Below are 25,808 nucleotides of genomic sequence, written 5' to 3' on the forward strand. Positions count from 1 at the left end.
TTATTTGTTTTTTCCAGGGATCTTCAGCCCTTCTGTGTCCTGGAGATGAGATTGTAAAAATTGGAGAAAAGCTAGTGTGTTCTTCTAGCTACCAGGAAATCTGTGATCTGATGCACAACCTTCCTATGACACTGTGCTTGGAGGTCAAGAAACCAGTTTCAGGTAAGACTTCCATTTTGAATCATCGTATTGTCGAATTATAAGATTCAGTATCAGTGTCGATGCTACTGTTTTCCATTTAACTTAGTACTCTTCTCTGATAGTGAATCTCGGACTGAGGTGTGATCCGTTATGAATGTTCGTAACACTTGTATAGGAGAGTGGACAGGATGCAGAAAATCCAGCAATAAAAGTAGCAGTTTTGCTGCAACGTAATATTATGTTGTCCAACAACATACAGTCCTTCCTATTCAGTCAGCACACTTAAAATGAAACAGTATATTACTAAAGGAAAATTCCATTATATTTTAACCTGGTGTATTTCACATATATATGTGGCTAATGTGACTGGCTCAGAGCCACGGATTCATTTGTTGTAATTTAGCTACACAGATGGAATCACTCTCAACAGACAAATCTAGATTTGTGAAAGAATTCGTAGCGGTTTGACCAGGAGTTTGGTCCACAGTAACAGTACTAAAATGCTAAATGAATTATCCCCCCAAGTCTACATCCACCTGGTGCAGATCTGTTCTGTCAGGTAGCTGCAGATATGTAAAATGTATGATCCATTTGTGGAAAACTAATTTCACATGAATCCTACAACAGGTCTGGACAATTTGTAAATTCTGTTTGTGCCTGTAAAAAACTCGAGAAATACAATAAAGAAGGTGAAATTTAAGAAAATTGGTGAATGCATAGTTCACCTAAATCGCTTGTGCTCACAACTCCTTTGTTCTGCAAAATATTTCAGCTGGCACGCGTCTGTGTGCAAGGTCCTCACAGAGATGGCTGGCTGGAATTGTCAATTGTCTACATGAACCCATATTTTGATAATTTCCATAAAATTCACTATTTTCTACAGGTGATTAATGTTTTACTTAACCTCTAGTCAACCTGCACAAAAGACCATGGGCACCTCTACAATTAGCATCATATGTGCACTCATCGTAGAGTTCACACTTTCCTGCACTTTTCTTTCAACTTCACCGCACAAACAAATGAAGAAGAATTATGGATAAGAATACAAACATGTTCTTGCATGAGGCCATTACAAGGCCCATTAAAGCTATTAGTTGCTCCTCTGCAGCACAATAAAGAGAATGTAAACGTTCTTGCAACTTTTTAAATGCATGTGTTCCTAACTCTTTAACACCACTGCTCACAACATACTGTCTACCCAGGACTTGTACACCACAACACAAGCTTGTTTATCATGCCAGCTGTCAATCAAATGCAGACACGCCCCTTCAGGTGCTGAGGGGAAGAGGGGCATTTCATCTATCATATTGAAAAACTTACATCCGATTTTCTTTCTATCAATGGAGTTTTCTGGAGCCATGCACCAACGTGTGATGTGTGTGGTGTATAATTTTGCTTGTTCTGTTTACACGTCATTAGTGGATGCTACTCAGTATGTCTTTAAATAGAGCACCATCTCTTTCCCTTTTATGCTGACCTAAGATGTAGGATCAACCCTCCCTCATTTACTTCCCCAAAGCAACCTGCAAGCTTCTGGCTTTCTATCCATGGTGACTATCTTATACAGTATATTTAACTTTTAGTTACACTAGAGTTACCTTGTAGTTTTACTCCCTGTATGCTTACCACTGTATGTAGTGTAATAGCTGCTCCTTTTATGGTAGAGTCATGTGAATTTAGTTTGAGTGTAGTACAGACATTGCTGTGGCTTACTGCAATCTTCACAGGGGTCAGTTTATTTGATTACAATCAAGAATTTGTAAAAATGTTCAACATCTACCTGGTAGTTTTCTGGTGAAGGGTTGCTTTTGATTGAAATTTGATCCACTTTCAGATTTGATATGGTCAAAAAATACATACACTGTGAAAATGTTTCATTCCTGTCACTTTTCAGTGTTCAGTAGTATCAGTATATTTGGTGAATATCCTTTAGTCTTACTCTTTATGTCTTCCCCAACTTAGCCTGTAACATAAAAGACAGCCACAGAATAAATTACCAGGTGATATCCTGGAGCAACCACAGCAATGTCTGCAGTCAAGTCTTTAGCACCTGAAGAAAACCTGAAAATGTGTCTACATTTTTCCTGGACTGATCACTTAATTATTTCTGTCTAGACAACCAGACAACAGATGTTTACACACCAGCTATTGTGCAGTTTGTGATCTTGGAATATCACTTTGTTTAGTATCCACCAAGCAACCCTCTCATTGATCCCTCTGTTGCTTTCATTAATGAGATTTTGACTTTGCTTGTTTATTATGAAGAAATCACACAGATCATCACCTTTTTATAAGATTCAAGATTGACACTGGATTACTGAACACCCCTCACCCTGGATATCCGTGTATTATTTATTCTATGGTCTCCCTTGTATGTAACCTCACTATGTTGCAAGATGAAATACAATTTTTGGAGTGTTTTGGGAAAAAAACATAATATGTCATGTCAAATGGTTTAGTCGGCACTTGCTTACTGCTTACTTTTCATTTCTGGTTCCAGCTGTAGATCAACTGTCCAGTTTGATAATTTCGTCAGGGAGCATTGATGGAGCCATCAGACGGAATCCAGCCAGAGCTGCTCACGGAACATCCCATGAAGGACAAATGATCTGTGCAAATTCAGGGAATTCCAACCACACGACCCACACAGATCATGACTTTCACATACCCATCACCAATATAGATGACATTTTATCAGAAGTGAGCCTCTGTGTTGATAAAAATACACACATGACACCCTCCTCCAAAACATCATTGAATGAGCCTATACCCTGCTGTTCAAGCCAACATACTGTGGCCCTGTCGGAAGAGGCTGCCATTCACGCTCCAACGCAGCCCAGTCCCCTGGACTGCTCCACCCTGGTTGCAGGAAATGAGAAATGTGCCACCCCACTTGTGGAGACAATACATGTGAAACAACCAAAGGAAAAGTCTGGGTCTAAAATGATGTACCCCATAGGAGATGACAGTGATTCAAACAGTGAATCCACCACTGACAGTGTAATGGTCAATAAGATAGTCAGCAGTGGTGGACATCTTCATGAGCCCTCTTCAGATGAGGAAGAAGTGGAGATTTTTTATTCTGATGCGCAGCAACCTGCTGCAGGTGGACACTTTTATTTAGGCCAGTCACCAAATGGGCCCTCACCTTTTCAAGATGGCAGCAGTCAAGATACCAACCTGACTCAGACCTGTGATGTGATGCAGGTTTCCTCTGAGGTCTCAGCGGGTTACAAAGAAAGCTCTGTGACAACAAGCCAGTGCTTACAGCTTTCTCAGTTGTTCAGGGACTCCTCCACAGACCAACCACGCCAATCTTCTAATGGTACAATACCCATTTCTTCCACAGAGTGCCACATTAATAGTGCCATACAATCCTGTGACAAAGTATGCATGGCACCCAGATCTGGTAGCCTAAGCATTTACAGCAGCCCCTCCCCATCAGGTACTCATAGTGTCACAGAGGGAATGACTGCAAATCTGCATGCAGATGCCTCGCTAACCTCAGATTTACAGAAGCATTTGAACAGAAACCAGACCCTCTCACCTTTAATGGAATCAGAGGTCTCATGTTCACACATTAGTAGAGCAGACACAAGAGTGCCAGCATCAGTGACAAACAAAGAAATAGTCTTGAAATGTAGAACTAATTTAAACCCCCGTGCTACCTCATCACTTGCCAAGACCTCTAGCCCAAACCTTCTTAATAATTCAGACTGTCCTGTGTGGAGCAGTATCTTTAAACTTCAGGTTGAATCTCAAATCAGACCAAACACTGCTCCCAAACTGAAAGGCCTAAGTATTAAGACTAAGAACAAACTACAGGAAGAGCCCCTCCAAAAACCTACCAGAACTGAAAGTCAGTTTTCTTCAAACACGTATACCTCTTTGATCCAGTCAGCAAAATTATCACAAGTGGCAGACATGTCCAGTTGTTTGATGACCAATAACCAGACTGATATGAACAGCTGCCTTGCTTTGCCAAAAGTTAGCGACATAAGGCAAGTTACACCTGAGCACAGGCTTGCAGATGGCACATTACAAACTGTGCAACTAGCCAAGGAGAATGGCATCCAATTAGGATCCAAAGCAACAGCCAAACCACAGGGCCAATCACTCCAACATTCCACTCAGAGAACATTTATAGAAGTACAGCTGTCTTCCTTATCTGGTTCATCCTCACCACTGCTGACACACTACGAAAAAGTTTATTCAGAAGACTCTAAGCACACTCAAAGAGGCCCACATGCAAGATTATCACCAATGCTTTTTCCTGACCTTTCCACGGAAGAAAAAACTAATGCCAAGGTCTTCAACACAGGTTTTAATTCACTGTGTTCTACTAAAGAAACTAACTCAACCCCAAGTAATGGCTTAAACCTCACTTCTATTGTGGAGACAAGTGGCCCCCCAAAGTCCAGCACATCCAGACTGCACATAAAGACAATGGAGAGGCGAAGTTTCCCAACAGACAACACCTTGTCAGCAGACTACAATCCCTTCTCTGTCCGACATAAGATAAAGTCTTTTGAAAACCTGGCTCATTTTGACAAGCCTGTGGCTAGAAACAATGACATTCAGTCGTATGCTCTGGCATATAGAGCCTCACTTAACCAAAGGATTGCTGGTTATATTGGTTTGGTCAATTCTATTGGCTGCCGGACACAGCAAAGGGGTTTTACTTCTTATGTGGCGAATCAAACCCCTACCACCCCCTGCTCACCTCCTCTTGGTAAATCGAGGTCTAGCATTACACCAATGAACCTTGAATATCCAGATACAAGCTGCAACACAGCTCCCCTGTTGGAGGACAATCCTGAGGCTGAGGTTCGAAATATGCCATATGGGATTACTTCACAGACCCCTCCGGTGCTGCGGAGGAAACATGGCAAACTTCCCCGCAGCAGGATGCAGCAGCTCAGGGCCCTCAGTATGCCTGAACTGGAAAAGCTATGCACAGAGGACTTTGCCAGAGAGCATGGTACAACCATAGATCAAACTGAGCCTGGCATCCATCCTACAAGTCTTTCGGATGCCTCAGGAACTGAGAGGTGTCCACACTCTGCAACCCTGACAAAAGTTGATATGAACATGGTGAACCAAGTCGAGCCTGGATTTACTGAGGAGACTCCTCATAGACCCTCAGAGACCCTTGGACAACAGCCCAGCTGGTCAATCAGGTGGGCAGTTAAATTAAAAACTATCATATGAATCCAAAATGTCTGACTGGCAATCCTGATGATCTCATCATGAGGAAAGTATGGTCAGAAAAGGAAACATATAAGTTATTCATAATATGCTCATGATATCATAAAAGTATTGTAATTTCATGAGGAAAAAGTCATCAGAATGAAGGCTTAACATTTTCAGAAAAAGTGCTGATGGTGGCTAAAATCATATTCATGTTCATTCATTTATCTGACACATTTGTCCACTCAGATATGAGATAATGGGATACAATGCAGGCCTCAATAGTTACACACATTACTAATAATTTGTTTATTTATTTGCCATATTACATCTAAATATATTTAGATGGAAGATATTTACATAATGTAAAAATATTTAGATGTAATATGGCATTTTTTTCTGAAATTATGACTTTTTTCATAACATTATGACTCTTCGTTAAAATGTTAGTTCTTAAATGCTCTGAAATCAGGTTCTTAGTGTGAATGATGGGGACCTACGTGAGGACACAGTTTTCTGTGGTCGTGTCCCATGAGCTGTTTCAGAATCTGTATTCTTCCTACTAGTTTTTAGTGAGCAGAGCTTAGGTAAAATGTGAAGTATTGAACTTCCATATTCCAGTCAGACGTCAGCAATATTTGAATTTAGAATTTGATGACAGTTCTGTGGTTGTTTTCTTATTTTGCCACTGACATCTAAAGCCAACATATCTGACCCACAGATTTTTGGAAGCAGATTAGCTTTGAGTTGAGTTTTGACGTTTTTACAATAAATATTCAATGCAATGCATTCCACTGTAAATATTAGTCTTAATTCCATCTATATTTTATTTCCGTTTTGAGTTGAATAGAGGATTATGTTATCTAATAAATAATACGTATTAGCAATAGGAGATTGTTAAATTTGGTTAATTTACCAGGGGGGAGTGGTCACATAACTACTGTGTATGTATTTCAATACGTTTCATCACAATCTGTGAACCAACCTCAAATCACATTCTGTGAGACTTGAGTTCATGATGAGGAGTGTATTTTTCTTTAACAGACCTGTGCATATAGTTGAAAGTAATAAACTGCATTTTGGTATCTCCAACTGACTACCATACATTTATGGATACACCATATATTGGGTTTGCTTTTGGTTTGTTTGGTTGTCGTTTCATAATGGTATGGTAATCGAATATATTATTGTAGAAATATTTCAGTCATCTGAACTAGATTATAAAACAAAAGCATAAAGTAAGAATTATCTTTTGACCTGTTTTAGCTGTGCCTCTTTTTATTGTATCCATTTCTATGGGGGGAAAAAATGTGTTAGTGTGTTAGTGTGTTCATTTTGACTCCTTTTGTCCGCAGTTTAAAGGAGCTGAGTACTTCTCCTGTGAGTCAGTGTAAGCTGCAAACACTGTTGCTTTCCCCGACTGCTAGATCATACGTGTTGTCCCTGCTTCAGGAGGCCAGGGCCCTCTCTGAGGTAACATCACACCACTGACTTATGTCATTTAATCTTTTACAGATTCCTTAGACTCTGTAGTTTCAGTCCTATATTCCGTATAAATCCCTTTGTCATGTTAAATCTGTCTGAACTCTCTGCAGGTTAATGTCAAAACTCAGCTTGTGGTCCTGAGTAAAGAAGAGGGCTCAGGGCTTGGTTTTAGTATTGCTGGTGGAGTTGACCTTGAGCAGAAGGCAATAACTGTAAGTACAGTATATAAATCCTCAGGAATTTAATGTACTGTAAATATGTTCATTCTCATTCATAATTTATCCTTGTGCTTTGTGCTTATAATCTGCTGTACTCATCACTGTGTATATTTGAAAAACAATGCCCACAAGCAGCAAGAAAACTTCATTCTGTCATTTTTATTATATTTTATTATTTATTAAATTTAGTCACTGCTCATGAGAGCACATGTCATATTTAACTATACTTAGTCCTCTGAATTTGACACCTTAGAAATGGAATGAATTACATAGAATTTGACATTTTATTTTTTCGTAGTTTACTGGCTGATTAGATTTTTAGCTCAAATCTATTTAGGGATGTCTGTGATTATCTCTTATTCTGTGAGTGCTCTTGTATTATGTCTGGTTATGTTTATCTTTCTTTCTCTTGCTGTCCTCAAGTCTCCCATGCAAAAGACATCTTAAACCCAACGATATAACGTGATTAAACCAATTTAAACAAACACTCTTCTCTGTTTAAAGTTGCAGTGTGTAGCATTTTTTGACATAAAGTGGTGAAGTTGCATGTTGCAGCTGAATACCCAATACTCCCATTAATTTGAGTGATTCTTACAATATTTATTGTTCACAACTGCTTTTATATAAAAAAAAAAAAGATAAATGATAAATGATGATTAATGTTAGTTTTGAAAATAATGTAGAGACATGATTGGTTGTGTTAGAAAAGTTTTTGCCAATATCTGTGGGCAGTCAGGGGTGGTACTGTAACAGATACTAAAACTTTGTGTCCAGGTTCACCGGGTCTTCACCAAAGGTGCAGCTAGCCTCGAAGGCACGATCCAGAGAGGCGACAGCATTCTATCCATAAACGGCACAAGTCTGGAGGGTAAAACCCATGGAGAGGCTGTGTCCTGTCTTCACCAGGCCAGGCTGACCAGTCAAGCCTTAGTAGTCATTTGGAGAGACAGTGAACTGAGTCTCTCTGACAGACGTGACTCGGTCAGCCAGACAAACAGTGTGCATTCTCCCAGGAAGTCTTTGGAAGCCGGGGCAGGTTAGTCCAAGACTTGCATCTATGACCATATAAATATCCACAAACCTTATAAGCAGCTCTTGTTGTTCCAGTGATAGCGCCAGTCGTAAACAGTCGCAATTTTTTACAAAGACTAGAATTAAGTAGCATCTAGAGGTGAGGTGGCAGATTGAAGAACTGAATAATTCATATATTATATTTCACTTCTGTAATTGTGTTGAATATCTCTCAGTGTTGAATGGTGGTCAAGATGGTGCTTTAATGGTGGAGCTTCATAAGACCTCTGCTGGCCTGGGCTTCAGTCTGGATGGGGGGAAGTCTTCAAGTCATGGAGACAGGCCTCTCACTGTCAAACGCATCTTTAAAGGTGAAATTTCCTCTATAAGTCTCATAGAAAGTCCATGATGAAGGTAAATACTCATCAAGAATCAAACAAAGTGATGTAATGTGTGTAGGCCCATTCCCAGTGGACTGGAGTATACCTGTGGTCCACAGGCTGTGGACCTCCTATGATTCATATTACACAGTATTCGTTAAATGATGTTGTTTATGTTATTTATAACCACTAAACCTTATGACTTTTGATCCAATCTTTGTGTTAACAACTGTGCACAGAGCTAACACAGTTACCAAATAGACCCAGACAGGGACAAAACCAAAATACTCATGTCTTTTTGTCTGTTCTACACTTCTCTGGTGTCTGTCCTCAGACTCATACTAGATAGTTCCCACCCTCTTAAGATTTGCAACCAATCAATCAATCATGCAAAACCTAGTGGCAGCTCCATCACTTTCTATCACTAGATCACTGCTACAAATAGCACTGTTTACCCCTGAAACTCCAAAAGTGTTTTCTGAACTCAAACACTTCACACACACCCCTTTGGCATGGGGTGAGAAGATGAGTGAATTTTCATTTCTGGGTGAACCATCCCTTTAAGCTGGACTGCTGTGCTTCTCCACAACAGGAGGCGCTGCAGAGCTGTCGGGGCTTATCGAAGTTGGCGATGAGGTCCTATCTATCAATGGCTGTTCTCTGGAAGGCCTCATGCACCATGATGCCTGGAAAATCATCAAAGCCACAAATGACGGACCCAACCAACTTCTCATTCGCAAGTAGATGACCTGACTGTAATGAACAAAATATGGAAACCTCCTGAGAAGGGACAATGTGAAGCTTCCTTTAAAACAGGGTATGGATGAGCAGCAGAAAGCAGGACACATTTTTTTCACTTTTCTACAAATTTTCTGATGGACTCCATTTGAAATTTTGCGTTTTGTCTTGTTACCTGTGTTTGTACTATAAATAGGTCAAATTTGATTGACCTCTTATTATTGTGGTGTATAATGCTGAATTATGATTTATTTCAGATGGGAAGTGCAGTTTGTTTACAGTAGATTTACTTTGGAATTATAAAATATGGTTCTTGGTTGTGCTTTCTTAAAATAAAGTCACTATGTGAAAAGACCAATGGCTGGGCTTGTTTGTGGTATGCATAATAACTTGTGAGATAACAATTGTTCAGTGGGGTGAAGTATGTGTAAATTCTCCCAAATAACTCAACAGTACCTTAGTCTGGTGTAGTAGTTTCCTGTATGAGCTCATAGTGGGTAATGTTACTGCAGAGTTGTACTACCTGTAACTGGGTAAGAGCATCTTGGCCCAGGCAGCATTACAGAAGATAAGCTAAAAGATTATGATGTTTACAATACTGCTGCAAAAACCCAATGCAGTAAACTTTAGGCTACCTAATCCTTATTCTGTTTCATGTACACATTTAAATTACAGTTTATTCATTCTCAGTTCTCAGGGCAATCTTAGTTTCAACTATTCAACTATGAAATTGTTTAAACATTGTAAGTCAAATTGTCACAACTGTTTGTTGTTCGTTGTGACATCACAATTCTGTTGCAAGGCTGTAAAAAGCTAGAACTCACTCAAAACATTTCATTCATGCTTCAAGTTTTTGTGTCACTGGCCTCCAAAATAAATGTGTGAGCATCATTGTGTGAGCATATGGATGTTGGATTGTTAAAGCCCTATGAGACAAATTGTGATTTGTGAATATGGGCTATACAAATAAAATTTGATTGATTGATTGATTGATTGATAGTGTACTATATGAGAAATATACCAAAACAACCCAATAAAAAAGGATATGTTTTTAATATCTCTTTAAGAGGGTGTAATACACACTGTAAACAGAATTTTCCACTTTGACTTTTCGATAATCATTAAACAGGAAATTTGCCACAAAATGACTTATTAGCATTACATAAACACTCAGCTAGAGTGAGAAAAAATACCAATATGATCAAAGGGTATCTTTGATCATATTGGTATTTTTTTTTATATTGTTTTGAATAATACTAATTCATGAATTGAGCCAACACCGTGAGCGTATGTGTAAGAAGTGACCACTAGATGTCAGTAAAAGAACACAGACAGCCCAAAAGAAATCAGTTCGTTTGGTCTGTTAGTGAAGTGTCGCTTGGAACAAATCCTTTTCTTCATGTTTATGAAACCTTATCTCCGCTACACAAAAGATTCATGCACAGTGTTGTTTAAGTTCTGTCACCTTTGACAGCATTTAAGAAAAGTCATTCTATCATCTCCTGACAGACAGTGAGAGGAACACTGTTGACATAAACAAAAACAAGTCACCCCTGACACATGATGAATTCATGATTTACAATGTATGCAGTGTGTACGGTAAAAGAGAAAATGTATCTGAATATACTGACCAGTTTCAGTGTGGACAGTGGTTACTTCCAGTGGAGGTTAATAAATGTATACAATAGATATATAAATACTATATTTCATTTATATAGCACATTTCTTAACATTTTTACAAAGTGTGTTTAAAGGAAATAAAACCAGATGAGGTACATAAAATGAGTTATGTAAGTGACAGACTGTGTGTGGATGTCTTTGTAAACCTGCCCTGATTCAGTGAACATATACATTTCAAAGAACGTCCATAGGCTTTTTTTGTACACAATGCATGACTTAGCTTATAAGCTTAATTGCAGCACATTTTTAAGATGCTTTGAATTCATTAATTTTAAATTTTATGTGCATGACAAACATTTTACAGACTCTGGTTTTATTGCTGTACTAAATTCATTCAACTTTTTCTGCCAAATGTCTTCACTGTCAGACGGAAACAATATACTCTTCAGGAATTTTAACAGCCATGTTGTAATCTTAGTGATGATGCAGTTCTGTTAATAACAGCTAACCATCTAATTATACATGGGTAATTAAGTGGATGTTTTTTAGCCTTTTTGCAAAAGCATGGGAGGAAAAGAACATGTACAGTAACAGGTCTGTAGCTGGATTCAAATGATACTCCATACATATTTCAGTTTTTTAAGAGCTCCACCAATGTGCAGTCCTCTTTCCTTACTCTTGTTAAGGGGTTAGGGGCAGAGGATGTCGCACCTTGTTGTGCCCTATGAGGCAAATTGTTATTTGTGAATATGGGCTATGCAAATAAAATTTGATTGATTGATTGATCCCAAAGATGACGGGAAGGATTGAGGTCAAGACACCAGTAAAGCTTTTCCACAAAATGAAAACCATTTCTTTAAAGACATGGTCGTAGTTTGACATGATACCTTTGGCCATCTAGAGTACATGCACACATCATTAAACATTAAAATGGTATAGTAATTACTGAACAAGTACCAAATAAGAGGGAAACAAACAAAGGCTTTAAGTCTGGACAATCTGCACAGATGATTTGAAGGGACATAAACATAGCAGAATTGCAGCAATAAGAAAATTCTCTCCCATGATAAGACTGAGTTCCCACAGACCATGCCACTTCCACTGCTAAAATGTGTCATTACATGACAAGGTGCTGATTTCAGTTTAATGAACATAATTGCAAAATATCCCCATGTTGTGCTCCCTGGTGTAATTTGGACATTTCAGATAAAAACAGCACAGAATTGTGCTTCACATCCAGTATAATACCTTACCTTTTCATGTAATGATTTAATGATTTAAGTGTAACGAGAGCTGTGGAAAACATTGGCATGTACGTCAGCAAATTCCACTCCACTTGCCAGCAAACAAAATGTGTCTTCTGAGAGACTTGGTAGGTGAGTCATTAGTGACACATGTTCATGTGCCATGATAAGTGCAAGGCTGCTAATTGAGCAGAGGATGTGAGCTGAGGTTGAATATTTTTTTTTTTTTTGCACAGAAGTCAGTCACTCTGTAAAATGAACCTCTGTGTAGTACACAAGCTTACAATAAAACTCTTCACGACATCAATGTCAGAACAAGTAGTTGGTACAACACATACAAAGAGACCAAAGGTGGAAGGAAATTTGAAGTATTTGCTCAAGTTATGCAAAGTAAGTTCAGTTCTTATTGTTCTTGAGTATTTTCATTTTAGGCTACTTTACACATTTACTCCTGTACATATTAATAGCGAAATATTGGATTTTTAATTCACTAAATTTATTTAACTTTAAAGATTCACACATAGCAACCTGTAAAATAAAACGATAGATTCACTTATTCTCAACAATTTACAAAATACTTCAAATTAGCTTCTCTCAAGTAGAATTAGCTGAAATACCTTTTAACTCAAGCTGAATTTATAGTTTTTTAGCCACTTAGGGGCAGCATAACAAGCTGTTGTTATGGCGAACACACTGTGCACACTGGCTTCCACTGCTGTCTGCTGCTGGAAACAAAGTTGATGAGAGAGAAACTGACACAATGAGTTATAGCTGAGAGGAAGTGCACTGTTGATTCTCTGTGGACTGTTGTCACGAGTGGACTTACACAATTTGATTCATCTAAAATATGAAGGAGTGCAGCCTCAATTAAGACGTTTTTCGTAGTTGTATTTCTGCCTCTGGAAGCAAGAAACTGATCTAAATATTTCTTTAACTGTCAAACACAACCACAGGCTGTCTGTGATATCACAGAGTGAATCCACAGCACCACTTAATGTCCGTGATTTCATTCTGGTTGAACTGGTTCAAATCTCACAGTGGTTCTCCTTACACCCTCAAACAAATGGGCAACAAACAAAAACGTCATCACTGAACATAACGTAGTGAAGGAGAGAGTGACCATGTTGCACACACTATAACATCTTACCAATTGTATTACATCTATAGTTAGGAACAGAAACATCTAGAGGAGATCAAATACTTCATGCTAGGTATTTACTGTGAAAGAATGTGCCCCAGAGAAGACGTCAGTCCCCTGTGGGTGATGAGGCAGACACAAAGCAGGTTTCTCACACTTGCTCCTGCAGAAGAGGCTTAACAGTCACTGTTGATTTGACGCTGAGGTGCTCAACAAGCCTATTACGGTTATAATAACAATAACTGTTTTATATGCATGGTATTTATTAGTATATTAAATTATGTATTATATAAAAGTCCACTTTTTATTGACACTTGAATGAAATAATGAAATCTTGAAGAAATGTTTATTTAATGAGACATCTTAGCTTGAACAGAGGGATAAGCAGGGGAAACTGGAGCCACAGTGAACTAACCCAGTTTATCAAACACAGTTCTGGCATTAAGGGTCAGTATTAAGTGATATCATAAAAATCCCCAGCATCAAATACTCACACTCAAATACTCCCCTGAAACAATCATCTGTTGATGAGAGTGTGGTTGATACATGCTGGGTAGAAGCAGTGTATTCACTGTATTCTGTAAATGCTTGGAGCATAATGAGTGTGCAGATGGATAGAAGAGAAAGTGTTTACTATGTGCGTATGGAAAGGAGACTTTGGGTGATATTTCTGTCACATAAAATACAAAGTAATATAAATATACATCTCTACCATTATAGCTGTTTTGTGTGGACCGTTTGACAGATGTGTTCTACCAAGGAGGCTATGCTTGGAGGATGTTTGCCTTCTTCAAAATGAATTACTTATCTAATTACTACTACCACTAGTGTCCTTCACCCCTGTCATGGGCTCAGATTGAGGCTACCGACTAATACCAACAACATGAGAGATACATGCATTAAACAACACTTGCGGTTACTACGTTATGAGTACAAGTATGTTCATGAGCACGCTGCATTCTTAACTGGGCAACATTAAACCTTTCTCAAAACGTCCCAGCACTTATAAATGGAAAATGTAACTTGTAGTCAGTGTTTTTGAGCAGAGTCAGTCAGTAATATTACATTACAGCCCAGATGGACTTCATCGGGGTTTTTTCACACTCCAATTGACACCAATAATCTTTCTCATGTTTAACACATTACAATAATTGATCTTATATTTGTTCATCCTCTGCACAGATGAATAACTACATCTCACAGTTCTGTATGCTGTTAGTTGTTTCAGGCTTCCAGGGGCATAATTCCCATTAAACCTGTGCGCTGACTGGAGCTGGGTTGAAGTGGCTCATTGTGAGCTCAGCAGCAGTGTAGCTTTAAGAAGGAGGTGGGCAGCGCTCCGATGACGCAGGAATAATCCTGAGAAGATGCTTCAAAACTCCAGGCCGGAGCCAGCGTGTGTGGTGGCTGCTGGCGGAGCTGGAAGGATCTCGGTGCCTGGCAGGAACTGTGGAGAGAATATCTAGAGCAGGTTCAGGAGGCTTCGGGGGCATTCTCAAAGCTGAATAAAACACGCACATTCAGGCAGATTCGCTACTTTAACAGACAAATACAGTTATTAAGGCATTTAGTGACGGCGGCGGGCTTTGTGTTTGCAGCTGCTCTGCCAAGTGGAGCCAACTTGTGGAAAGAAACATCTGAAGAACATCCCTCCAACACTTTCTTACTTCACTCAAGTGGGACTTGGGAGGTCGCATCATGCCACAGTTCAACACACTGTGTGTGTACTTTCTGATGGTCCTAAACCCAGTTGTGACAAACACCATCACCGAGGACATAGATGTGTTGGTCTTTTTGCCACTAAATAACTCCTACCTTTTTTCACACGCACGAGTCGCTCCAGCGATCCTTTACGCACAAAGACAGCTCCAGACAGAGTTCTCCGGCTTCACCTTCAACATCCACTTTGAGAACTCCGACTGTGCCAATGATGCCATGTTACTGCTGGTGGACAGGTCGTGTGGGCAGATGCCGGATCTGATCCTGGGTCCAGTGTGTGAGTATGAGGCTGCAGCGCTGGTGAGGCTGGCATCGCACTGGAACATCCCGGTGATCTCAGCAGGTGCCCTGGCACTCGCCTTCGGCAACAAGAACGGCGAATACTCCCACCTGACCCGCATCGCCCCGTCCTACGTGAAAATGGCAGAGACCTTCACCGCGATGTTCGAGCACTTCACCTGGAGGAGCGCACTGCTCGTGTACGAGGACGACAAGCAGGAGCGGAACTGCTACTTCACCTTGGAGGGAGTCTATCATCACATGATTGACTTCAACATCAAAATCTACCCCTTTTCCCCGGAGGATCGCCTGGACCCTGAGGACATCCTCCACCACATCTATGACACTGAAGGTAATGCACTTCTCAGCACTCCCTTTGTGGCCTCAATCCATGATATACGTAAAGTGGTCCATACCTAAATACTGTATTCCACCAGGCTTCAAAAAAACTAAATCTCCAAATGTGTCAACTTAGGCCTCCGTGTCCGTATTAATATGACTGTTATGAAATAACAATGTGGTTTCACACGTCAGTGTTAGTTTCACTTGATCATTAAAAGAGACTCATCTAAAGTGTACATTGATTTATTCTTCTCTGCGTGGTGTTTACTTTATACCAGTGTTGGTTCAAGTGTCAAATGATCTGAGCTCAAAGTATTGATGATATTACAAAGACTAAATATCCATCACAAGCTCCTTAGCCGAGTAAAATGTCTTCAAAGGAGTTGTTTTGTGCGACCAACACTTTAACATCAATGGGATGAAGGAGATGATCCCATATGACAAATTACTACTCCTCAAGTAAGGCTTAATTTGACTGGTTATTCACTGATACTATCAAGAATGAATTACTCCTGATGAATTCCCCTGAAAAGAATCAGCTCTGTTTTAACACCAGGGAAAAACCCGAAAAATTCTCAGGAGATTAATCGGAATTTAAAATAAAATAAATAAAACGAAGCAAGCCTGACAAGAAAACACATGTTTCAATTTTAATATATTTTACAATAATAATAATCATATACCCATATGTGCATTAATACAAAACAGTTGGTACCATTTTGCCTTTGTGTGTTCTTATTCCACATCTGGTAAAAACTACCCAGGGAATACAGAGGAAATATTTGATTCAACACATTCATTTACGATGATCATTAACACAGACTGCTGAAGCCTCATATTAACTTCAGTTGAGCTTCAGGCTTTTTGTTCAGAAGAGAGTAAGTGATACCCATCACATTTATAAGATATGATCTATTCAGGGCCAGTATGAACTGTAATGACTACACAGGTTTGCAAAAAGGTACCTTATCTAAATCTAAATCGACCCTTTTAAAGAGCTGGAACCGGGCAATGTCTGAAAATGAATGATTGCTGATTACTTTTCTATAAACTGACACATCGATTGTTCAGCCAACCAACACAACACAACACAAAATCAACAGTGATAAGATGTCACTTTGGGCAATGGTAACACCTAACATGAAGCATAGCTGAATAAATCATTGAAAATATATATTTGATAGATCAACTACAATCGTACAATCAAGCTGCAGCCCAACTGTCCACTGAATCAATTAAAGCCAAACCACATTCTGAATTAAAGGTCAAGCCACATCATCGTTCCCCCGTGTAACAGGAGCTGACACTGAGGAGGAAACTGATTGATGGGCTCCTCCTGCACCCTTCAGCACCAACACACACTTACATAACATCCTGCATGCGACTGGCATGGAACATCAAGTCATGAACAGACCTCATCAGAGATGAGCTGCATGGGTTAGGTGCTTCAAACTCTTTAGTGGACATGTAGCTGGTAGACAGGCAGCGAGAAAAACAGGACGTCCTCTCTCTCAGCTCTTATACAATACCGTTAATGTCTGGACAGATGGCAGTCTCTCAGATGAGCTAACTGAATGTGTTTATTAAAATGAATAATCCACGAGTAGAATATACGGCAGATTTAAATGTCCCATGAGATATCCAATCAAAAACCCTGACAGATGCCCATCATCATCAGAGCAAATATTTATTATGTTTTAGAGAAAAAAAGCGAGACCCTGCAACAGAATTACTTTTGCCTTGAACATGAACTAATTTTGAATATTAAACTTCTTACATAAGATCGTGCAGCGTGAATTAGTAGGCTACCTTACTAGTGTAGTTTAATGTAGAAGTACATGTAGATTTGCTGTGTTCAAGCCAAATGACTACACTAGTGCTGTTGATTTGAGAGCATGTTTCTCCCATTTTAAAGTCAAATCAAATGAAAATAAATGTATGTTGAGGGTGTTTGGAGGTTCGTTCCTCAGCACTCATGAGCAGCTTGCTGACTGCAGTCCTCTGGTCATAACAGTTTGTGGTTACATCACCTCATATCACAGGAGTGGTTGTTGTATAAATTAGCATATATTATACATGCTAAATGCTGAAGAGCCACAAAGAGCACCTGATGGTGAGAAATTAGTATTCCCGGCATGTCAGGTGCTTAACTGGGAGGTTTGAAGGTTGTACAGCTTTTCAGCACAACTGAGCAGTGTTAGAGAGCAGAGGCTTACTTCAGCACGTTGTATCAGGGCTTGATTAGCATGTGTACATATGTTAATCAAACAATGTACATATATATAAAACATTTTCAATCTTCAATTTACAAGCTTTCATATTTGACCATGATGTTGCATCTCTAAGATTAGAAGTGAGTGTGCAGCACAATTCCAGCCCTCATTACTGTCATTAGCACATTTCCAATACATGATTATGTTTTTTCCTCACTGTAGTTGAGGGTTAAGGGCAGAGGATGTTGCCCCTTGCTAAGCCCTGTGAGGCAAATTGGGATTTGTAAATATGGACCGTTAAAATACAATTTGACTGATTTGATGATCTACAGAGAGTGTAAACCTTAGCTAGATTCAAGCACAGAAAGCTGGGTTTTCAAGAACAATATGAACATACACTATAACATACTCTGCAAAATCTTATTATTAAGTCATTCTCTATACATAGCTGCTGTTGTACTGTCTTGACTGTCAAAGCCCCCGAAAACAATTAAAAAGTTCATGTTATTAGTTAGGTTATTTGTTTACCCTAGCTGTTGTGTACATCTGCAGTATACTGGCATCCCAAGCTTTTCCTTATAATCACAGCAGCAGCTCTGAGCCCATCTGATTATGGATGCACTGGGGGTCACTGCTGCTAGTTACCATATACTACTACTACTAATGTCAACAGTCCAGGCTGCTGGTGGTGGTGTGATGTGTGACTATGACTAATGTTTACTTGTCACACTATGGTGCTAAATACCTGTCAATCATGGTTTGATCTGAACTGTCTATCTGAGTATTGCTGAGATGACCATGTTCTTCCCTTTATGGCCACAGTACACCATCCTCTAGTGAATATTTCCTGCAGGATAATGCTCCATGTTAGTCTCCAACTGTTTTCATGAACATGACAGTAAGTTCAGTGAAATCCAGTGACCTCCACAGTCACCAGACCTGACTCCAGTAGAACGCCTCTGGGATGTGGTCGAACAGGAGATTTGTCACAGGACTCTGTATATTCATCACATCAGTAGCTAACAGTGTTGGGGAGTTACATCAAGGTTAGGGTTAGCTCAAGATTAAGTTTAGGTTTCTTGTCTCCAAAAAATGTATGTAAACATAATGTTCCATGGTTGTGTGTGTGTGTGTGTGTGTGTGTGTGTGTGTGTGTGTGTGTGTGTGTGTGTGTGTGTGTGTGTGTGTGTGCTCCAGATTGATGGTGGAAATTAGTGATGATCTTTGTAACTTCTTTTGAAGAAAATCAAATTAGATTGCAGACATCCCGAAATAGACCACGAAATGAGAAATGATTGGGATAATTCCTCAGCTCTAGTGAAACTAGAAAATAATCCTCACTGCTTAAAGGTAGAGCTGTTAATTAGTTTTTGAAACACTTTTTTGTCCCCGCGGAAAAAAAGAAAAAGTCTGTGCCCCTCACATGACTGTAAAATGTCTTGGTTGCAGTTTTTAGTGTGACCTGCTCTTGCTAGCTTTTCCAGGTTTATCAACCTTAGCTTTAATGACTACATTGTATCTTATATTGTGATATTAAAAGAATTCTACACTGTAAAATTCAATTCAGTTTAATTTGTACAGCACCAAATCACAAGATACTAGAGCTGGGCAATTAATCACAAATGTATCAAAACCGACATTCATAACCTCTAACTGGTTAAATCTTGCTCGTTAAATTGGTTATAACTTTTCCCAATGCGTGCATTAACAAACTGTCGGGTTTTCTCTATGTTCATTTTGCAGTGGCAGCCCGTAGTGCTATATTACCCTGCTGCATGTCCTCCCTTCTCACGATAACAATAAACATCAACACTAATCAGAAGTTATTAGGACACGTACAGTCCTTGACATCTACAGTACTTGACATTTTCTTTGTGTTTGTTTGATTCGCTCAAGACTGTATGAGACGTGTATTTAAACAGATAGAAAAAAAGTACACGCAGTTCAAATGCGACACACAACTCAAGACGTAATATGTGACGCGCACAGACAGGACATCAAGGTCAAAGTGACTGGAACGGCATAAAAGAATTGTTCTTTAATTGTATTTGCGGTAAAAGTTATATTGATTTGAGGTCATATCGCCAAGCCCTACAATATACATTATATACCTTACAAAATATAGAAACCCAGCAGTTCCCAAAACAAGCAGCACTGGTGACCGTGGACAGAAGAAACTCCCTCATTAACTTGATGAATCCTTTAGAACTGAACTCAATGTGGGTGGCCATCTGCCTCGACCGTTTGGGGTTAGCAGAGTAAAATGGGGAAGAGAGAAGAGGTGGGGGGAAAAGAGTGGGAGAGAGGAAAGAAGTGTAGCCTCTCGATACACTGAGAAGTCAAGGGGACTGCTTCCTCCAAAACCTGCATATGCTTTATGCGTCGATTTATTAATATGGACTAATACCTATATAAAGAGTATTTGTCCAGCCCCTCTGTTTGTGTTGTTGAGCTTTAGTTAATAGTAGCCTATAATGTCTCTCTTAAATGTTGATTTAGGAGATGATGTCATGACATGACACACAAGAAAAAGAAAATCATGGCAAGCTGCACATCATGCCAGTTGCTGCCTAAAATCCCCACAACTTCTGCAATTTGGCAGCATTAATTAATCCGACCAGAGGATAAGGGAGAGCCGGCGAAGACCAACGGAACTGTGTGCAAAATTTGCATGAAGACGATGACAGCGAGAGATGGAAACACTTTTAATTTAATGGCCTATCTTAGAATCAATAGCATACTAAACACAGCGAGGATGAGTTTGGCCTCAAGTTCAACAATTTCAAGCCCTCCTGCTGACACTGAAGCAGGACCACCACAACCACCAACCAGGCTCACAACCACGTCTACCCAACCAACTGTAATGGGGGCAACAGAAATGGTGGAGAAAAAAAGTAATTTAAGCACATGATTTGGGCCCTAAATGCCCCGTATGAGCTGCCTGTATAGAAAATAACCATTTCAGGTTTTTAGAAAAAAGTTAGAAACAAGGTTCAAGTGCTGCTGTGCGGGGCAGATAGTTATTGATTGTCAGTTAGCATGACGCCATATACTGTATGTCCCTGACATACAACACCGTTCCACCTAATCAAAATGCCTCCTGACAACTTATCTTCCTGAAAGCCATTCAGCAGACAATCTTGCTGCTGCGCTCAGAGATCCACTACAGCACTGGTAACTTCATGAAAATAAACTTTCAGCCATAACCACGGACAACACTGCCAACATTTCTGTTGCAATCAGGACCCTGTATTGTCTGTGGCTTCATTTTTTCAGTCACAATCTAAACTTGGCTGTTACAAATGCAACACAAGACCAAAGGCAAAAAACAGGGCTGACCCTCGGACACAGCTGGCTCTGGAAAGAGTGAACTGCACATGGAGCAAGTGAAATTGGGACTCCCAGAGCATATTCTTATTACGGTAAGCTTACATCCATTTATTATAGGCCTACAGACAAATAGTCTAATGAATGTAGGCTAGATGTAGTGCAGATTAGTAACACATTGTATTACGCGTGTTGATTATCATTAGTAGGAAATTGCAGACTTAATAGAATAGAACAACATGGAATAAAATATATTTATCATATTATGTTTTGTTTGGATAAAACTATGTGACCAGCTCTTCTCTCGTCCCCAAGTTCCCGCTTTGCAGGGAAGACGTGTCAGATGAGGACGTCAAGTTAACAAAGTCAATAAAAGCTGGAATTCTTGCTAAGCTGGAGGCCAAATAAGAAAGTGATTTGCTGCACAACTTGATGCGCAAATGCACCTTCCTTTAGCCTCGGCGAGAAAAAGACAAAATAGGCTCAGGATGCTGCTATTATAATTACTATTATGCTTATTTTTCTTGTTTTGTTTCTATTACGGCTGCTTTAGGGCTGGTCTTTTAATTTATTTGATCTACATTCTAAATATAAACCGATGTACAGTATTGGCCATGGTCTCAGAATACACCTAAACCCAATGTACAGTTTCATTACTGCCTGTAATTGTTATTGTTACTTTTATCATTTGATATTTCTAAAGGCACTGGATGCGACAGAGCTGTGTTTTAATTTAATTGATTTGTGTTTATTATTTGTCTGGAAGTATGCCAGACAATTTGTTGTTAATTTCATTCTGTTCTGCTGTATTTGCACTGCAGTTTTATATTTGTTGTTAATAAAAGTTGTAAACATTGTAAATGTTTTGTTGTTATGTATATTTTATATATTTATATATTACATTTTAATAGGCCTATGTATATAATGTTTGCTATTTTTCTGAATGCAAGCCAACACTTTGTGAAGTGATTTTTAATTAATCCCAGTAATACAGTATACCCCAGGCAAATGTGGGGAAGGTTTAACGGTGTCAAAATTTGGATACACCCCCAACCCTATTGTTCAAGCCATTTTCCTAAGGTTTAGGTTTTAAACGATGTCCCTGACAGTTAATAAAACAGTAATGTGTGATTCCCATTCTGGGATATGTCGTATCTGATGTCATGTGATGGTTTTGGGAAAAGTCACAAATTGAGTACAATTTAAGCTTAGATTATAAGGTAAGTTGATCTTTTGATTCTTTTTGTTTGTTGTTGCCTTAATGCATCGCTTATTTTGTATTTTGAGACCTTAGTTTCCATGTATATCGAGTACAGTGGTTTTTGTAGGAAGGAACAATCCTATCCTTCCTGTATTGTTTTAAAGAATCAACATCTTTTTTCTGTACTAGCATCTGTTGCTGCAGTGTTTGTCAAGCTGAGAGTTCAGGACCCCTGTGTAATCAATACATTTGATAACTGTTAATCCGGGAGATTTCCAGCATATTTATATTTGTTTGAAATACTTAATAAACACGTTAACAGGAAGGATAAATAATCAGGAATAGATTTTCATTCCTATATTCCCAAATTCACATGATAAGTATTGTTACAGCTGTAATTGCTAACTTTAAAGCTAAAGCTGAGCTAAAAATGGACGACAGACACAGATTAGTTATCAAACTGCAGTTGGTTGGTTTTCTATTGACAGCAGGTTGTTAGAGTTTCTTGTCAAACATGAAGATGTGAACAGAGGTGACATTTGATGCACATGATCTGTCATCATGGTTGTGTTAATGATAGGCTCATTAATTAGTCAGCCGATTTAGTAAAATAGCTGTTATCAGGCATTTTGAGCTAATCTGCATTAGTTGATGCCTACACTCACAAGAATTGCCCTCCGGGGACAAATAAAGTTGTTTTGAATTCGAATTTGAAAGGCAGATTTTTTAAAAGATTTATTTCTATTTTAAGTGCACTAATAATTAACTTAAAACCCAACACCATCCGCCTTTGGAGGCACATTTGTGGTGCTGTGTGTTCACATCATGCTGCTCTGTCTGCATCCAGATAACAATATCAGTTCGTGGAGCAATCTATTTATTTGTTGAGCTGTTGTTATCATGCGTCACTGGGATTGGATCATCTGTGTCAGAGCTATGACAGCAGTGACGTGACAGTCTGTTTATTTATCCACCTTCTGATGTATTTTCCACTAAAGCTAGCCTGTCTGCACTTTCTGCTGTGGCCAACCCGAACCAAAATACTACCAAAATACCACACTTGGCGTCAACCACACAGGCCTGGCCAACCATGACCCACCACTTTGCTAATGTCATTAAACTTGCCCAATTAAAATGGGGTCCTTGATCCTAACTGCAGTATCCTCTTCTGGGGTTCTGGTCTGCTCTGTTTCTGTTGTCTGTCCTCTGTGACAGGCTTCCTTGATCTTTCTCCAGCTGTCTGACCTTTGACCCTTTCCCAGTTGATGTTTTGCAAAGTTTGGGTCTTGTGTTAACAGCCATGCTGATGTCTATTTCCAATGTTTATTCAGTGTTCAGTTCACTGATATAGCACTATCACATATCATACTCCGCAGTCTTCCTCCCCGGGGATTTTGTCTGTAGGATATACAGAAATCTGAAGGCCTTGAATTTGTGTTGCATGGTACTGTAATAGCACAAAAATAGCACAATACCCTGCTGTTAAAAACAAGTGTACTGTATTTTACTAGTACCACTAGTATCTGTGTTTTAGAAAGAGACATATTTCCTACGAGTTTCACTGATGTGCGATAGTGAGGCAGTGTGTGTGTGTGTGAGAGTGTGAATGTGTGTGTGTAGTGCTCTACTTCCACTCCCTGCAGACATAGTGGGTGTTTTTAGCTCTCATGATGACTACAAGACGAGAGGTGTGGCTGCTAATACAAGTGCTCTCTCTGATCGTCCACAGCTCGTCGACAAAACAGAAACAGGAAGTGGAATATGACATTATTTCACTGGGCAAGCCCAGAGACGCTATAGAGCCAGTCTGTAAAAGTTGCTTAAAACCTAGAAACCAACACATCCAACTTGGAAAGGCCACTCAAGTACAGACACAGCAAAAGTGATAGAAACTATAATGACACCGTTCCCATGTCCTCATATATACACTGATTCAAATGAAAGTTTATTACTATTATAGTAAGTTTATTTCTTTATTAAAAAAAAAATCATGCGATGTAAATATAAAGTATTTAAAAGTGGCTCAGGGGTTAGAGTGGCCATCCTCTCTATTCTCATAGAGAAAGTGCTGCACATAGATGCACTGTATGAACATGTGTGCGAATGAATGAATGTAAAACTGTAGTGTAAAGAGCTTTGAGTGGTCTTCAGGACTAGAAAAAAACTTTATAAAGACAGACCATTTACCAAATATAAAGGGCCCATTCTAGGCTAGAAACAAGAAAACAACAATTGGTACAATTTAGATGATTACACACAAGTGAAAACATCACTAGCATTATTTTATATTAAGTTTCCGTTGAAAGATCCCTTTCACCTAAATCTTACAAACAGAGCCTTTAAAATAATGAGCACCAGTTATGAGTGATCTTACTAAGTTACTGTGCTTAGATTCAAGCAATTTGTGTGAAGCAAGCCATAAGAAATTCAGAGGATCTGCCCCAGTCTCCACATTTAACTCTTACTCCTATTTGACATTTTGTGGCAATGTTTGGATCTGAGATTGACTCTCTTCAATGACTCTACAATGGCCGACGCTTGAACAAACCCTCCATATTGCAGCCATCATGAAACACATGTGATGTGTGCTGGTCTTTGACATGGAGTGGATTCAACCCTCATCTCAAAGTTCTTGTTACCAGGTTGCCCTATCGCCCCCACTCTGCTAGAAACCTCCACTTTAACCACCCTCTTCTACCCAAGTCCAGCACCCACATTCACTGCCAAATGTTTTAAGTTGTGAACCTATGAGTCCATCATCAGCACAGTGCAACACAGGAACAACCACAGCCTCACTGCGGCTATCTGATCATATTCTGCCAAGCACATGGCAGTATTTTCGAGTCACGATAGCCTGGTGTCAGTGCAGAGTGAAGGTGAATGAAGTAATTTCCATTAAAAACGTTCCTTTGAAGGGAAATAAAAAACATCTCTTTACGCCGTTTCACCTTTTTTCATTTAAACAGGGTTATAGAGAAGTATCTCTCGAGGCAGTAATAAGTTTCAAGTCTGAATTTTAAACCACATATGTTCATCTAGGGGATTTGAGCTATAGGCGGGAGTGTCCATTGTTGTTGCAGCATCTTGCAGCTCCTCTTGTGCAGCTGGGTCTCCACAGCAGGCAGTAGTAGCTGCAACTCGGATATGGCTAGTGGTGTATAACGTTAGTGCAAAAGGATGGTGGTGTTTCTGATGGTGGACATTTTGGGTTCCTGTCTTTCAGCAATCTAACTGAGAAGTTCTATTGCCTGACAACCAAATAGTTTTGTTTCATAAACTAAACAAACTGTGGCTAAAATAAAAGGGAAACATTTGAAAATATGAAGTAACTCGTCCAGTCTCTCAGTTGAATGCCCTGTGTGTGACCCAGTCATCTTCACATCTTCCTTCCCCTGATTTCCAGACAGAGAGCCCTGAAGGTAAACTTGTCCCACTACTGTGTGAAATATGGAAACATACCAATACACAGGCACAAACAGTGCACCAATGAAGGTTTTCCATTCTTAGCATGTTCATAGGTCCTGTGATTTCTGCAGCAGACATACCTCAGATGTGTTAATAT

The 25,808-nt window shown here is 39.4% G+C and overlaps 3 protein-coding genes across 5 annotated transcripts in view; all 3 read left to right on the forward strand.

The window, feature by feature from the left end:
- Window positions 1-9,518, forward strand: part of pdzd2 (PDZ domain containing 2) — a 43,061-nt gene extending 33,543 nt beyond the window's left edge. For both annotated transcript variants that reach the window (XM_035166549.2, XM_035166551.2), the window contains exons 20-26: window positions 18-162; window positions 2,642-5,321; window positions 6,687-6,804; window positions 6,927-7,028; window positions 7,809-8,070; window positions 8,282-8,416; window positions 9,018-9,518. In XM_035166549.2, coding sequence (XP_035022440.2) covers window positions 18-162; window positions 2,642-5,321; window positions 6,687-6,804; window positions 6,927-7,028; window positions 7,809-8,070; window positions 8,282-8,416; window positions 9,018-9,169 — 3,594 coding nt within the window. In that variant the 3' untranslated portion in view covers window positions 9,170-9,518. The remainder of the gene's footprint in view (window positions 1-17; window positions 163-2,641; window positions 5,322-6,686; window positions 6,805-6,926; window positions 7,029-7,808; window positions 8,071-8,281; window positions 8,417-9,017) is intronic.
- zfr (zinc finger RNA binding protein) overlaps window positions 1-25,808 on the forward strand; it is a 1,162,720-nt gene that overhangs the window by 1,056,448 nt on the left and 80,464 nt on the right. The window lies entirely within an intron of this gene.
- Window positions 14,456-25,808, forward strand: part of npr3 (natriuretic peptide receptor 3) — a 28,752-nt gene continuing 17,399 nt past the window's right edge. The window contains exon 1 of the mRNA XM_035164931.2: window positions 14,456-15,515. Within this exon, the coding sequence (XP_035020822.1) occupies window positions 14,864-15,515 (652 nt within the window). The 5' untranslated portion in view covers window positions 14,456-14,863. The remainder of the gene's footprint in view (window positions 15,516-25,808) is intronic.

Source organism: Hippoglossus stenolepis, chromosome 9 (assembly GCF_022539355.2).
Source record: "Hippoglossus stenolepis isolate QCI-W04-F060 chromosome 9, HSTE1.2, whole genome shotgun sequence".
NCBI lineage: Eukaryota > Metazoa > Chordata > Actinopteri > Pleuronectiformes > Pleuronectidae > Hippoglossus > Hippoglossus stenolepis.